At 61.2% G+C, this 14,671-nt stretch overlaps 3 protein-coding genes across 11 annotated transcripts in view; 1 reads left to right on the top strand and 2 right to left on the bottom strand.

The window, feature by feature from the left end:
• Window positions 1–4,369: 4,369 nt before the first annotated feature.
• Window positions 4,370–14,268, top strand: LOC132007757 (protein EOLA1). Of its 9 annotated transcripts, none has more exons than XM_059386086.1 (6): window positions 4,370–4,475; window positions 5,647–5,710; window positions 7,884–8,026; window positions 8,142–8,423; window positions 9,280–9,458; window positions 14,024–14,140. In XM_059386086.1, exons 4-6 carry the CDS (start codon window positions 8,171–8,173, stop codon window positions 14,123–14,125), a joined length of 534 nt encoding a protein of 177 aa, XP_059242069.1. In that variant the 5' UTR covers window positions 4,370–4,475; window positions 5,647–5,710; window positions 7,884–8,026; window positions 8,142–8,170; the 3' UTR covers window positions 14,126–14,140. The 9 variants fall into 9 exon arrangements, with proteins under 9 accessions (XP_059242069.1, XP_059242073.1, XP_059242075.1 ...); XM_059386092.1 differs by lacking the exons at window positions 4,370–4,475; window positions 14,024–14,140 and adding exons at window positions 4,482–4,676; window positions 14,227–14,268; XM_059386084.1 differs by lacking the exon at window positions 4,370–4,475 and adding an exon at window positions 4,482–4,676.
• Window positions 10,766–13,014, bottom strand: HSFX3 (heat shock transcription factor family, X-linked member 3). Its single transcript, XM_059386094.1, has 2 exons — window positions 11,952–13,014; window positions 10,766–11,362 (listed from the first exon to the last, which is right to left on the bottom strand). The coding sequence occupies exons 1-2, from the start codon at window positions 12,435–12,437 to the stop codon at window positions 10,766–10,768; spliced, it is 1,083 nt and encodes a 360-aa protein (XP_059242077.1). The 5' UTR covers window positions 12,438–13,014.
• Window positions 14,269–14,329: 61 nt separating the features above from the next.
• The window catches only part of LOC132007687 (melanoma-associated antigen 10-like), a 4,182-nt gene continuing 3,840 nt past the window's right edge, over window positions 14,330–14,671 (bottom strand). Inside the window, exon 2 of the mRNA XM_059385935.1 lies at window positions 14,330–14,413. Coding sequence (XP_059241918.1) covers window positions 14,330–14,413 — 84 coding nt within the window. The remainder of the gene's footprint in view (window positions 14,414–14,671) is intronic.

The following is a 14,671-nucleotide window of genomic DNA, read 5'->3' as shown; positions in this document are numbered from 1 at the left end:
ATGCCAAGAGCCTACAGGGCTCCCAAGGTCCCAACTCTGTTCTGTCACATTCTGTTAGGCACCAGGCCTACAAGTGCCAGCCGAGTAGCCCACCCGTGTCTGCAGGCTCCCTGTGGTGCAGCTTCTCCCCATGCACTACGAGTGTCGCTTAAACAAAACCAGAAATGAGTGTAGTTCTCAGGTTGGACCACTTGATCTGGGCCATGTTGAGAGAGGGACAGAACCAACCAGAGCTGCCCAGGGGACAGAGGAAGGCAGGGCTAGGGGAGTGTGCATCTTGGAAACGGGCCAGATGAAGATCTGGAGGTAAAATAGGAGTGCTGGAGCCAGAGAAATGAGGCTTGCTGTCCTTCCCCAGCCACACAGCTGCCCTAGGGCTTCTCCTGTGTGAATCCAGGGTGCAGAACTAAAGTTAAGCAGTAACAGAGTGCATTCCAGAGACAAGAAACAGCCCTTTCTCATGGGCAGTGTGCTGGATGCCAGGGCACCTCCTCTTGAGAACTGCTCCTCAGGGCAGGGCTGGGGGTGGATGGCAGCCTCCAGTGGGAGGGGCCCGAGGGCACCCGTTGATCTTTGCTGTCACTTACAATTCAGTCTGTGCAAATAAGGAGTTGAAAGCAGGCCTGCAAAAAGAGGAGGAAACCAGTCCCGGAGGTAGGAGAAAGAATCTGAGACACAAACAACTAAGGTAGAATTAGGATCCACACTTCAAAAAGAGCTCCCACTTTCACTCTTGGTCATGAGTTTCAGCCTCATGTTGGGTGTAGAGCTGGCTTAAAAAATTAAAAAAAAAAAAAGGAGCTCCCACATCTCAGGACAAAAACGACAAGCAACCCAATAGAAAGATGGAGAAAAGGTACTTCAGAGAGGAGGAACCAGACCTGCCAAGAAGTGAGGGAAACCAGGGATTTGGGTCAAGCTGGTCCCAGACCAGTGGTGCTGCAAAACTCATGGCAGGAACAAACTGGAGCCTCTCTGGGCTTCAAAGTCAAAGAAACACATGGGGTGGGGAGGTGGTAGCATTCTCTACCACACAATCTGCACCTGCTGGCAAATGAAAGAACGGGCAAGACATTCAGGGAAGGAGAGAAGGGGAGGCAGTGCATAGGGATTGCACTGAGCAGAGAGGATTGGCTAGGCAGGGGGACATCTGGGCCAAGGAGGATGGCAGAGTGAGAGTGAGGAGCACCGAGAGGAACAGTGGCAGCCAGTTCCTAAGGGACAGCTGCAGCCAGGGACCTGGTGGACAGAGGGCCCTGGAGAAAAGGATGAGAAACTGCAAAGGCGAGTGCTCAGATCTGCGCAGGGACAGGGAGCACTGCCCTGAGCAGGTGCCATGGGCTCAGAAGAGACAGTGTCCCTGGGGACATGGGTGCTGCAAAAAGCAAGGGTGAAAATGGCAAGGACTTTCTAAAGGGAACACACAATGTATTATGGGGAGAGAATCATGGCCTGGAGAAGACAGTTTCTGCAGCCCTGAGGCCTAAAGTCCATGAAGACCCCCTCGGGCCCTCATCTCAGGGTGAGCACTCCTGTTTCTTCCAGATTCCACAAAGAGAAGGTGCAGCTCACTGGAAGACAAAGCAGTCTTCTGTGTGTGACTACCACGTCTCGGGCACCTGGGTTACAGAAATAAGGAAGACACAGTCCTTGCCTGTGAGGAGCTTGGTGCCCCTGAGGGGGCCACAGACTCCTTGAGAGCAGTTAGAGCACTGCGAGGTGAGAGCCAGTGCAGGGAGGTAGGAAGAAAGATACCTGATACTCCCAGAACTGGCAGAGAAGAGTGCCTGATGCTTATGTGCCACTGGATAGGGGATGCTAAAGTTATGTCTGGAAGGAGGATAGGAGTTGCCAAGGGGAAGAGGAGTTGGACATTCCAGGGGGCAGGGAATCTTGGTAGAGTATGTGCGCTCAGGACACAGGGACTCCACAGCACAATGACCCAGAGTGCTGGGCCTATAAAGACCAAGAGAGCTGGTGCCACTGGAAGGCCCTCCCGGGGCCCTGAGGTCATGGGGTGTAAATAGGAGAGGTCTCACCAGTGTTTTCAGTACGGGGTTGATGAGGACAGATGTGCAGCTAAAAATGTGATCTCAGCTGCTGGCAAGTGGAGGACCCACTGGCGAAGGAAAGACAGGAGGCATCCAGGCCAGTGGGGAAACTCGGGAAAAAGCCACCAGACCCAGACCATAGGCCTGAATTCAGGAGGTAGCAGTGGGGGCAGGAAGAGAATTTATCCTGATCAGACATGTGGGAGGCAGGGACAGGAACTTGGTCACCAAGCAAATGCGGAAGCAGGGTGAGGGTAAGGGGACCCCAGGAGCAAAGCTCACTGACTCTGAAGTATGTCCAGCCCCTGACTGAGAGGTAAAGGACAGGAAACAGAAGTTGGCTTTGTCTGGCCACGTCAGGTCTGACGGGCAGCAGGAAACAGAGGAGGCATTTCTCTTCTCACCTGCAAAAAACGTTCATCTAAAGACCGTCCCTCAGGACCCCGCTGACCACCCCAGGGTGGCTTGGAAGGAGAGCCCGCCCAGGGCCTTCAGAGTCCAGGTGCAGGACTCAACCTACAGGCGCCGTCCTCTCCCGCCTCCGTGTTCTCCGGGGTCCATTCTGAGGGTCACCTGAGGTCGCTGAGGAACCTGGGGCTGCCACTTTGTTGCCTACCCAGGCGGTGCCACCCAGACGCCTAAGTCCCCTGAGGCAGAAGGGAACTGCCTGGCCTCCACCACTGAGACGCCCTTGCCCCGCCCCCGAGCCCTTCCCTGGGTTCCCCACCCCACTTCTGCCAGCTCCGCCCCGGCTAGCACCACCCCGGCTCCGCCTCCCAACCGCTCCGCCAGCCAGTCCTTCCCCAGCACGCCACGGCTACGCCCCCCAACCACCCCCCCCCCCCCGCCCCCGCCCCCGCCCTGGCCACGCCCACCAGTCACACCCACCAGTCCTGACCCGCTCCGCCCCGGCCACGCCTCCCAGCCACCCCACCAGTCCTGATCTGCTCCGCCCCGTCCACGCCTCTGAACCGCTCCACCAGTCTCGCCCCGCTCCGTCCCGCCCCGGCCCCACCTCCTAACCAGCCCACCAGTCCCGATCTGCGCAGACCCGGCTCTGCCCCCAACGACCCCACCAGTCCCGCCCAGCTCCGTCCCGTCCACGCCTCCCAACCGCTCCACCAGTCCTGCCCCAGCACCGCCCCGGCAACGCCTCCCAACCACCGCACCAGTCCTGACCTGCTCTGCCCCGGCCACGCCTCCCAACCGCTCCACCAGTCCAGCCAGCTCCGCCCCGCCCCTACCTCCCAAACACCCCACCAGTCCCGCCCAGCCCGCCCCGGCTCCGCCTTCCACCTGTCCACCCAGCATTTCCCCAACCCCGCCTCGCTCCCCTGCAGCTCCTCCTCCCAGCTATACCACCAGTCCACCCAGCTCCTCCCCCAGTACCTGCGGTCAGGGGTCCCCAGGCCCGCCACACTCCACCCTAGCCCTGCCCCAGCTCCTCCTCCCAGCGATCCCGCAACTGGCGCTACCCCTCCCCAGCCCCAGCCTGCTCCTCGAAGCTACCCACCAGCCCTGCCCCGCTCGTCCCCAACTCCTCCTCCCAGCTTTCTCCGACACCGCTCTGCTCCGCCGGAACCCCGCCCGGCCCCTCCACAGCTCCTCCTCGCAGGTTTCGCCCATCCCCAGACCCCTTTGGCCGCTCCTTCACAAACCTGTCCGCCAGTCCCTCCCTGCCCCTTCCCAGCTCCACCCGCTCGACCGCAGCTCTTCCTCCGCGCGGTCCACCAGCCACGCCCCACTCCTCCCCCCTTTCGCCTTTCCGGGGTCCCCCTCCCTGCCCTACAACTCCGCAGGTCCTCACCCACAGTGGTCCCCCAACTCCTCCCAAGGCTCCACGTCCAATTCCACCTCCCCAACGTAATCCCGCTGCACCCCAGCTCAGCCTTCCCACTTTCCTCAGCTCCACCCGCCCCTCTCCAGCTCCTCCACTCAGCTCCGCCCCGCTACTCCCCAGCTCTCCATCCCCGGTGGTCCCCCAGCTTCTCCTCTGCCGCCCCCCCCCCCTCCGCTTCCCCGGCGCTCCCCAGCCCCCCCCGGCACCTCCGCTGGCTACCCGTCCTCAGGCCCACCCTACTCTTCGCACAGCTCCTCCTCCGCCAAATCCCCCCCCCCAAGCTCAGTTCTAGCTCCCCCCCAGCTCTTTCTCACAGCCGGAGCCCACTCTTCTTGCAGGGGCGCCCCAGCTACTCCCCGAAACCTGCCTCACAGCTCCTCCCCCAACTCCTTCCCACAGGCCGCCCGCCCGAAACCCTCCCCCAGCCCCGCCTCCCGTAGCCCCGCCCCGCGGGCCCGTCCCCAGAGCGCCCGCCCCGCCCCTTCTCGCCGCGCCCCCATTTCTTTTCTCACTTCCGCTTCCGCTCCAGCCGTCGGCGCCTACCTCCCCACCGAGCGGGAGCGTGCCCCGCGAGTCGCGGCGCGGTGAGTCCAAACCCGTCTCCTAGCGGCCGGGGCGGGCGCGGCTCTGTGCGTGCGCACGTGAGTGCGTGTGTACGTAACGGCTTGGCTGCGGGCCTCCGCGCTTGCGCACGGGCCTGTTCGGCCCCTCCGTGTGCGTACGTGGGTTCGAGCCTGCGCACACGCCGCAGAGAAGGGGCGCCGGCACCTGAGCGAGCCTGTCAGGTGAGGGGCCGCCGGCGCCTGAGCGAGCCTGTCCGCGGTCCCCGGGGCCGGGCCGCTCCGATGGCCTCAGGGGGGCCGCGGCGATGGCCCGAGAGCCACGATGCGGGCGGAGCACTCTGTCCTCCCTCCGCGGCCAGCGTCGTCTCGCCGGCGCGTGGGCGCCGGTGGTCCTGGCGCTGGTGGCGTCGGTGGGTCCCTCGGAAGCGGCCGATCCCGCCCAGTGGCCGCAGCCGGGCCAGCCGAGGGTGCCCGCGCCTCCGTGCCCGGGCCCGCCCGCCGGCAAGGGGGCCGGGAAGCCGGTGCCGCTGAGGCCTGCTCGGCCCTCCGCGGGACGGGACCTCTGGGCTGGGGTTTCCCGGGCCGGGGCGGGCGGGTCTGGGAGCATGCACAGAGCTGCCCAGGCCACCCTTCCCTGTCCCCTCCTCCCGCCACTGTCACAACGCCCGCCATCCTTCGAAGTGCCCGGAGCAGCGACGGGCCTGTGCGCGTGGAAGCAGGAGCATGCCCTCCCTCACTGTGTCCCTCCCTGCGTCCCCTGGGCCCTGGGCTGTGACCTACCTGAGGTCCCCCGGCTGTGCAGCTGTGCGGTGTTCAGCTGGTTGCCTGTGGCACTCCTCCCGCAGGGGCCGACTCAGGATTTTATTGAGGGGAACGGGATTGTGGGGTCCCCAGATCTTTCCCCTGAGACAGTGGGAGGTGGGGGGGTCATCTGTCTCCTGTCGGATAAGGGGTCTGCTAGGCTGGAAGGACACGATCCGCTTCCAGGAGAGGATCTTCTCTGCTGCTGCTGGCTGGGGCGTCAACGTGATGAGCAGAACCAAACCTTGAGGGAGGTGTTTCCCATGCCGGGGGCCCTCCTGAGTCCCAGGGGTCCCCCAACGCTGCTGAGCAGAAAACCTGTTCTGGCACATCCGCCAACGTTGTCCTTTTCTACCTAATGACTTTGTCTTCTCCCCGCCACCCACCCCAGTCCTTGTGCAGGTGACGAAGCCCAGACGAGTGGAACAGCGTTTCCTGCTCAGACCACGAAGCAGGTACTCTGCGGGGTGGGGCAGGAGGGCACCCTTACAGTTCCATCCCTCGAGGGGCTCCGTCCACACTGGTCCGTCCTCCTTGTGGTTTTGTGGCCCCGATGACAAAAGGGTTGGCCAAGAAACTGAATGGCAGACACGAGGCAACCCCGCAGTCCGGTTATCGACCCTCGTAGAAGAAAGAGAAAGGGCCAGGCCACAGGGGGACATCCAGCCTCCCTCGTGAATGATCCGGACCCAATGAACAGGGCGACCCTCTGTCACCCGTCGGGTTGGCCGGACTGGAACAGGGTAACGATGCTCAGGGCCGGCAGTGGAGGAGGGAGGACGTGGAACCCTTGCCCGTGGTTGGCGGGGCGTACACAGGGGAGCCTTTGGGGAGGGTGATCTGCCGGCCTGTACATCAGCATCTCAGGTGCGCATGCCGTGACCCCGGCCGCCTTCTAAACAGGTCCTCTGCCCGCGAGTGTCTGTTGTGACGTCCTCTGTAGTGGCAGAAAGTACGCAGCAGCCTGGGAGTCTCCATCAGTAAGGGAAGAGTCAGCAGATGGAGGGACAGCCCACAACGGGAGGCCACACAGGCAGTGCAAAAGATGACAGATGACGATGTCCAGGCATGGGGGAACATGCCGGACGTGCCCCGGGTGGAGAAAGCACTGTGCGCCCTGCGGAGATGTCCGGGACGGAGCTTACTCCTACCTCTGAATTAGTTTGCCACGGTGGTGGGAGCAGACTCCCACAGACTGGGTGGCTTAAAGAGCAGAAAGGAATGGTCTCCCGTTTCTGGGAGCTGGAAGTCTGAGCTCTAGGCGTCAGCTATATTCACCTCTTCCGAGAGCCGGGGGAGCACATGTTCCGTCCCTCCCCCGCAGCTTCTGTTGGTTTCCTGGCCATCTGTGGCCTCCCCTAGCTGGTGGATCGCTGCCTGCCTCTTCACATGCCTGTCCCTGAACTTCACCCTTTTACAAGGACACCAGTCATCCTGGGTGAGGGTCTGCCGAGCTGAGCTCATTTGAACTCAAAGGGTCTGTAAAGACCTTTTCTTTCTACGGAAGGTTACTGGAAGGTTACGTTCTGAGGGACTGGGGATTGAGGCTTCGGACCTGCGGACCTGCGAATTGGGCTGGGCGGGGACGTGATGCAACCGATAAGGACGGATAAAGGCCCTGAGGGAGGGATGCTCTGGGCCTGCGCCCCGGATGGAAGGAAGGCCTTGGTGGCTGCAGGGTGGTGAGTAGAGGGGAGAAGGGAGCAGATAGCAGGGGGTGGGGGTGAAGATCACGTGGGGCCTTGAGGCCCGGGTGACAGGTGTGGATCTGTCCTGGATGGGACAGGCGGCCCCTCGGAGGTTCTGTCAGGGGAGTGACAGGATGGATCACTCCTGTACCAGAACCGCTCTGGCCACGGTGCAGACGCTAGCGTGCTGCGCGCCCACGGCGAGTCCGAGGATGATCGGGAGACCGCCCGAGAGGGCAGCGGGACCTGGGGAGACTTGGACTAGGATGGTGGCCGTGGCGACGATGGAGAGGGGTCAGGCTCTGAGGAGGTTGGGGGAGCGGCGCCCGGGTGATGTGAGGGCCCGGGGCAGGAAGGGGAGCCCGGGCAGCTGCTGGGTCGGGGACTGGAACGACGCATTGATGGTGAAACCCCTTGCAGAGGGGGAACGGAAGTGGATTTGAGGGTGGCGGTGGTTGGGGACCTGAGGCTGCTGGCTCTGGAAGGTGGAGACGAAGCGGGAGTGGCCCGTGCGGAGGGGGACGGAGCGGGCGAGCCTGCAGTGTGCCAGTCTGAGAAGAAGGGAGGGAGGGGTGGTTAAGGGCACCGGGCTGTCGGGCCGCGACTTAGATGAGGACAGAACAGGCACGAGGCGGGTCCCTGGTGCCTGGGGTGGCCCGTGTGTTCCTGGAACGTGGGGGGTGGCACACGGCGAAGGGGCAGAGGCTGCGAGTGTAGACTAGCGTCCCGGGGACCTCTGCCGTGTGGAGATTCAAAGGCCTCAGGAGGCGGAGGCCTGTGTGGGCTGGGGGGGGGGCGGGGGGGGGGGAGTCTTTGTCCTTGTGGTGAGGGCTACACAGGTGTGGCAAACCCAGGGGCCTCCCCATGTGTGCTCTCCTGGGGCTCAGTGGCCTCTGTGGTGGCACTGACCACATGCTGTCCTGGCCCTGCCTGTGTCTAGCCGTCTCCGCCCTCCTGCGCGAGCTCGCCAGGGACTCCGTCTGATGGACAGGTCGTCGTGAGCCCCGGCCCCTTCCTTTGGGCCCGTCAGCTGACCGTGTAGTGGTAGAAGGAAGGAGCCAAGGCTCTCTGCTCCCCCACCAGGTGGGCGGGGTCTCAGGGTGACCCGTGGGACGCTGGGGAGAGGTCTTGCCCGCGTCATGAGCGGGGAGCGCCGGTCGTGAGGCTCGTTGACGTGCGTGGTTCCGTGTTTCCGCAGGCCAGGTGAGGCCCCGGAGCTGTAGGGAGATGAAGTTCGGCTGCCTCTCCTTCCGGCAGCCTTATGCGGGTTTTGTCTTAAATGGGGTCAAGACCGTGGAGACGCGTTGGCGGCCTCTGCTGAGCGGCCACCGGAACCGCACCATCGCCATCCACATTGCCCACAGGGACTGGGAAGACGGGGCTTGGAGGAAGCTGCTGGCCGAGAGGCTTGGCATGAGCCCCGCTCAGATTCAGGCCTTGCTTCGGGAAGGGGAGAAGTATGGCCGCGGAGTGATAGCAGGCAAGTGACCGGAGTCCAGAGGCTGCTGGGACATCTCCGAGGGCTGCCCCCCAGCGTCTGGCTCCGGGTTGGGTGGCTTGTTTTCTTTAGAACTGCTGGGTGCCTGGGCCGTGGTTTCTTTAAGCAACACACCCTTCAGAGGGGCAGCCGGGGACCCTGGGCTCGGGGGCTGGGGGGTCGCCGGGGACCCACCACCTCGGGGGAAGCCTGCATCCACTCTGGGCCTCGGTTCCGTTCTTGATCTTGGAGGCAGGGACAGGTTCCCAGACTCCACATGGCATTTGCCTGCGGGCGTATATGTGTACACCCCTGTATTTGTGCTCGAGCACGTGTTGTCTGTGTGTGCACGCACATACACGTGGCAGAGACCCTGGGAGGCGGTTTGGGGTAGCCTCCAGACTCAGGCTGTTGCCTGGCTTTGCGGGCAATGCCCCGTCCCCATGGTCCCTGCATCCTGGATAAGTTCCCTGGAGGGGTCGGGTCCCACGGCTGCACCTGCCACCTGCCGAAGTGCTTGGGGACCTGACGGACTCTTCCTCCTGGCGTCGGGAGCCCTTCTGATCTCTGCCTGCTGCCCTAAGCAGGTTGGGCAGGGACCTGCCCGATAGTTGGGTGTGGTCATTGAGGACAAGGCCCTCCACTTCCTTTCTCTCCCTCCCTCGGCCTCACCCAGAATTCCCTGAACAGAGTCTGGCCATGTTGCAAATGCTCCATCAGAGGGGCCCAGCATATCCCGTGTCCCCTCGGTGAGACTCCCTTAGTCTCTGGTGCTTGGAGCGATCGATAGCTGTGTTCTGCAACAGGGGGGCCTCGGTTTCGGGAGGAAAAACCACCGTGTGCTTCTCTTTGCGCATAGGGCTTATTGACGTTGGGGAAACTTTGCTGTGCCCAGAAGACTTAGCTCCGGAGGAGGTCGTGGAACTGGAAAAGCAAGCTGTCCTGAGCAGCCTGAAGCAGAAGTACCTCACTGTGCTTTCGAACCCCAGGTGGTTGCTGGAGCCCATCCCCAGGAAAGGCGGAAAGGACATCTTCCAGGTAGACATCCCAGAGCACCTGATCCCCTCGGGGCGGGAGGCCTGAGGAGAGGGCAGGCTTAGGGAGGAGCGCTGCGTCCTGCCCCGGGAGCTGAGCGTCAGTCGGCGACAGCAGCGTGGTCTGGCTTGGCCCCGCTGCGGAGGCCGCTATGGCTGCGTGCTGTTCGTGGACCCCGATCTCCGCACTCCCGTGCGGGGACAGCTCAGCCGGACTTTCCTTTGGGAGCTGCCCCTCTGGGCTCCTCGACAGCCTCAAGGACCCTGACCTTCAGGAGAAAGGGCAAGGTGCCATAAAGGCCTTTGCACCTCAACTAATTTGGATTGTACCAAGAAATCGGTTTTAAGAGAACTAGTTAGTGGCTCCCCCCTTCTCGTTTCTGGTCAAAAGTCAGCGAGGGCTTGAACAGCATCCAGGGACTGTTGTGGAAGGCAGGCCCAGGAGTGGCCAGCCACGTCGGCCCCCTTCACGGTGACAAGGACATCGGACTGAGAAACAAAGCACCCGCCTGTCCTCTCAGATGACTGTTGCTCTGTTGTAAAAAGCGACCCTTGGCCCAGGAAGTATGCGTGTTCCGCACATGGCACGGCTACGTCGTGTGCAAGCGGACCCTAAATACAGCCCTGATGGGAAAGTGATTGAGTGGTGGTGGTTCTTTTGTGGCGAACCTTTTGTTGTTGCTTTTTGTGTTCCCTGCAGAGTTTCTAGTAGGTGTTCTCTCTGGGGATGCCGGGCCACCCTTGCCCCCCTCCGGCCATTGACTGGAAAGGTCTGTCTCTTCTGAGCTAGCCTAACGGCATCCCTTGTCCCTGCTCTGAGGTGGGCCTCTTTGGAAGGCCTCTGGCACTCGCGCTCGGCTGCTGATCAGAAACTTGCCGGCATCACGAGGGGACCCATGAGGAAAGGCCCTCCTGTTTCAAACTACATGAATGCTGTAAGGGGACACCACCAAGGTCAGGGGTGTGGCCTGCTGTCTTCTCCTGACCGGCCTGCAAGGCTCTGGGCCAGATCTTCCTGGGCCTTCCTCAACACTCGTGGCCAGCTCCTGGGCTGTGTGTGTGATAGTGCTGCTGCTTCAGAGAAAAGGGGACCCACCGGCACCAAAACCTGTCCCGGGCCAGGATTCCTAGCCTCCCCAGGGTGATCCGATGAGGCGTGTGTAGTATCACAAGTTGAAAAGAACACAGACTCGCCGTTGTCGTTTGATTGTTTATTTACTCCTGCCGAGTTTTGCTTTTCTTTATTAAAGCCAAAAACAGATTCACGGTTATACAGTAGTGATTTTTACTTGTCACCAGTGGCCTGTGAGCTTAAGGACCTGGATTGTCCTTGAAATGTTCACAGAGGGCACACCTGTAATCTGAGGAGCCCTCCTCCTCCTCGTTCTCGTTCTCACTGGGGACCTCGTCTGGGGACATGACTGAAAGGGCAGCCAGCAGGATGGAATAGCAGGTGTTGTACAGCGACATCACTGACCCGTAATCTGGGTAGGGTGCGGGGGCGGTGGGCAGCTCCCCTGCGCCCTCCCTTCCGGTGGTAGTGGGGGGCGCAACTGTGTCATTCCTGGAGGTGCCCTCCCCACACGGGCCGCCCTGCTCCCCGGAGGCAGGATTCTCCGTGTCATACCCCGCCGCACTGCTCAGGGACCAGATACCAGAGAAGGTAAAGGACCCGGTGCCACTGGGTCCCGGAACATTTGGGCCTTCTTTGGGGGCTGCCTTGTCCTCCTTGGTGGATTCCTTGTGATGGATTCGTGGGGACCGTCTTGTAGGTACCACGGGCTTCTTTCTCTTTGACGGTGTTGTGCCGCTCCCTGGCCACCCGGTGACAGTTCTCAGATTACTTTTTCTCTGAATATTCTCCAGCAGCCCTGGCCTGTCTCGCTGAAAGCTGGAGTTGCGGTAGAGCTGAAATGAGATTCATCATTTTAGACATTTCTGGAAGGAAAGAGCCGTGTCCCCTGCTGCCCCCGCCGTCGCCACCACCACCACGGCCACGGCTGTCCCTACTGCCATCACTGGCCCCACCCCGACCACCGCGAGCATCGCCGCAACCACCGCCCCCACCACTGCCACCACCACTCTCGCCCCTTCTACCCCCACCACCACCACTGTCCCCACCACCACCACCATCGCTGCCGCCACTGCCCCCCCCCCCCCCCCCCCCATCTACCCCCCCCCCCCCACCACCACCACAGCTACTCCCTGCCCTCACCCAGCCCAGGGCAGTCTTAATGGTCCAGTTCTACTAGGGAGAAAAGCAGCTGCCTGTGAGCTTCACTATGCCCTAGACCCTGAGCTCACGAACGACCCAGAATGCATAGGTTAAGGTGTTCACATACCTGTGTGACGTTCCCTGGCCTCTGTTTAGGCATAGAGAAATACATTAATTGAAATATTAATAAGAAATGAAACCCTTTCATGAGATTGTTCATCTGGGTCTACTAGGAAAGTGTCAGGACAGAAAACATGGGAAACCAAGAACTTTCTACTTTACCATCATTTTCCTGTTCCCTGGGGCATGAACCGAAGGGTTGTTTGGGCGTATTTTGCTGAACCCGTACAGGTTCATTAGGCGGATGAACCCCTTCAAGCTGTCAGTTTCAAAGATTCTCTCTGGGCCCCTGCGGTGGAGAATCTCCCTCTGGAAAAGGTCTTCATCGATGATCACAGTGTCGCCGTCGTCATTCCAGCACACGGACGTGAAGGTGGTGTCCTCCACGATCCTCCAGAGCCTTCTTGGGAAGGAGAGCCCGAAAATGTTTTCTCCCACGTTGTAGGCACCGCGGTTTGGGGCCGGTGGCGGTGGGTTGTCTTGAGGGCCTGGATCTCGGCTCACGGCTGGACCCTCGCGCCTCTCCAAATTCTGGGAATCCAAATTGAGGTGCAGGGAGGAACTCGACGGGACCTCTCCTGCCGACTCCCCATCACCGGGAGGAGCCAGCATGACTTGGTATATGTCGTCGTTACTCTGACTAGCCATGGAGCTAGTCTAGATCAAGAGCATTTTCACCCTGAGGCCGTCTTGCTAGACTCTTGAGTCAGAAATGCCTCCAGCCAAGACAGGATGCCCAATATATACTGTTCACAAAATTCTAGAATTGCGTAGTGGGGCAACCGGGTGCCCGGGTCATCGCCCTCTTTATCTGTCATGTGATGTCACAAAGGTGGCTCCGAGCTGGTCTGGAGAGGGAACCCTGGCCAAGTGTGGGGGCGGGACGGGTACAGGCCCCCAGCTTCTCTCTTTTCTACGAGTATACAGAAGCATGGTTTGAGTTCTCCAGAAAGGCTCCTGGCTACAGCCAGGCACACTGTTTGCCGGGGCCAGGCGCTGGATGGGTAGAGAAGCCATGATTCCAGGTCCACTCCCACTCCCCGAGGACGGGGGGAGACCTGTTGTTGGCCTCTCGGCTTAGCTCAAGGGCCAGGCCCTGGTTAGTCCTGGCTTGACTACCACCAAATCTGTCCCAGTCAGATGGGCCCTTGGGGGACTGTATCTCTCAGAAGACGGCAGTCCCTAGCGGTCTAGCTGGCCTGGTCTCAGTTGGTAGCCCCCCCCTTCTGCCCGCCCCCCCCCCCCGCAATTCCTGCTTTGGTCTCTTCCATCTGCTTCTGTTGGTTAGTTGGTCCTGCTCAGATGCGCCTGAGCAAAGAGTCCTTTTTTCTCACCCCTGGATCCAGTGTTGCCAGAGTAGGGCTGAGCTCGGCAGGGCGAGCGCGTCCCTCTTGTTCCTCAAGCTCCGCGTCACCCGCAGCGCCTCAGACACACTGGTACCCACAGCACCAGTGCTGTCTGTGAACGGCCACTGCCTCCACCCTGCTTGAGGGTCTCTTGTCGAGCTCTGCTTGTCCCCAGACCTCGTCCCTCTCCAGATCATGATGGGATTGTCCCTTGTTCCCATTTGTTCCCTGTAGAAACTCTCCCACGTTGGGGACACTTGTGTTCGCCCGTGGCAGAGCTCCTAGCACAGACAGGTGGACGCAGCCTCCCTGGAGGCCGCCTCGAAGGCCCAATCGCTTTTCCTCAGCAGAGTGCTGGGGCTCGAGCTCTCCCGGATTTCTGGCCTCCCGCTTCCCAGCTAGATCTCCTTTGGCACTTCCCCTTTTGATGACTTGACTTTGGGGTTCAGCGTACATTCTGTTCAGTTGAAACGAAGCATTTCACGGGCCCACTCCCATGCCAGGCCTGCTCCCCTTGCCCCGAGCCCGCCCCCACCCGACCCCGGCGTTCCTCTCCTACCTCGTCGTTACCCGGACGACCGAGCCACCGAGTGATGGTGTTGGCGCTGGGGTTGCTTGTCAAAGGGCCTGCTCTAAACAGCCTCCCTCCCAAGGAAAATTTCGACTTGTTTAGCTAGGCGTGACCAGAGGAAGCCAATACACACTATCTGAAAACAGAGGAGAGTCTGGGTGTGGGGTGGGACCAAACCTAAATGGAAGGTCCTCTTCACCACAGACGAGAGGAGGGGACGGTCGCTCGGGGCATTTGTGTTCTCTAGCCCCCGGGACAGCTCTGTTCTTAGTCTTCACTCTGGTGCCATGCTGCCCCCTCCTTTGTTCCTGCTCCAGGGCGGCGGCCTCCAGAAGGCCTTCCTCCGGGGCCTGGGCGCCCTTAGGGCCCCTCTCCTGGGGCTCCCATGGCCAGGCCAGCTCCCACACAGTCCCAGTTGAGGAGCTCCCGTCTCCCCATCCAGACAAGGAAGGAGGTCCTGGAAGACAGCAGTGACCATCATGTGAACCTGGTTCCCAAAAGTTCTGTGTTCCCCCAGCAGCAGCTGGAAAAAAGCTGTGCCTTTTAAGAGGGCAGGAGGAGCCCTCGGGGAGGACACCTGCCTCACAGTGGCCGTGCCCATCACTCCCTGGTGTCCGGGCCGTTTACTCTGGACCACAGTCCCTCGGGAAGGTGTCGGGAAAGGCCCAGCCGAGGCCGTGGAAGGTGGAGTCAAGCCCAGCTTTCACCTGAGGAAGAGGAGCCGGTCCCTTCTGCCTGCCCTGAAGCCACGAAGCCACCGGTCCCCGGTGGGGACAAGCAGCAAAGGAAGCTGTCTGCTCTGGTGCTGTCACATTTCTGTCCTCGTCCAGGGCTCAGGGGACACTGGGAAGCATATCCACGGGGCCATGGTGTAAAACATGCCTTTCTAAAGGACCCACACGTTGGGGCGCCTGGGTGGCTCAGTGGGTTAAGCCTCTGCCTTTGGCTCAGGTCATGATCTCGGG

The sequence above is a fragment of the Mustela nigripes genome, chromosome X (genome assembly GCF_022355385.1).
Source record: "Mustela nigripes isolate SB6536 chromosome X, MUSNIG.SB6536, whole genome shotgun sequence".
Lineage (NCBI taxonomy): Eukaryota > Metazoa > Chordata > Mammalia > Carnivora > Mustelidae > Mustela > Mustela nigripes.
The sequence above is the reverse complement of the archived record's forward strand: the minus strand, read 5'-3'. Positions and strand labels throughout refer to the sequence as shown.

Bases quoted from the DNA above. Each gene is read 5' to 3' on its own strand.
- LOC132007757 (XM_059386090.1), top strand. From the start codon at position 8,171: ATGAAGTTCGGCTGCCTCTCCTTCCGGCAGCCTTATGCGGGTTTTGTC. The intron at 8,424-9,279 runs GCAAGTGACCGG...CTTTGCGCATAG, and splicing joins TGGCCGCGGAGTGATAGCAG to GGCTTATTGACGTTGGGGAA. The intron at 9,459-14,023 runs GTAGACATCCCA...TTCCTGCTCCAG, and splicing joins GCGGAAAGGACATCTTCCAG to GGCGGCGGCCTCCAGAAGGC.
- HSFX3 (XM_059386094.1), bottom strand. From the start codon at position 12,437: ATGGCTAGTCAGAGTAACGACGACATATACCAAGTCATGCTGGCTCCT. The intron at 11,363-11,951 runs GTAAAGTAGAAA...ATCTCATTTCAG, and splicing joins CAGGGAACAGGAAAATGATG to CTCTACCGCAACTCCAGCTT.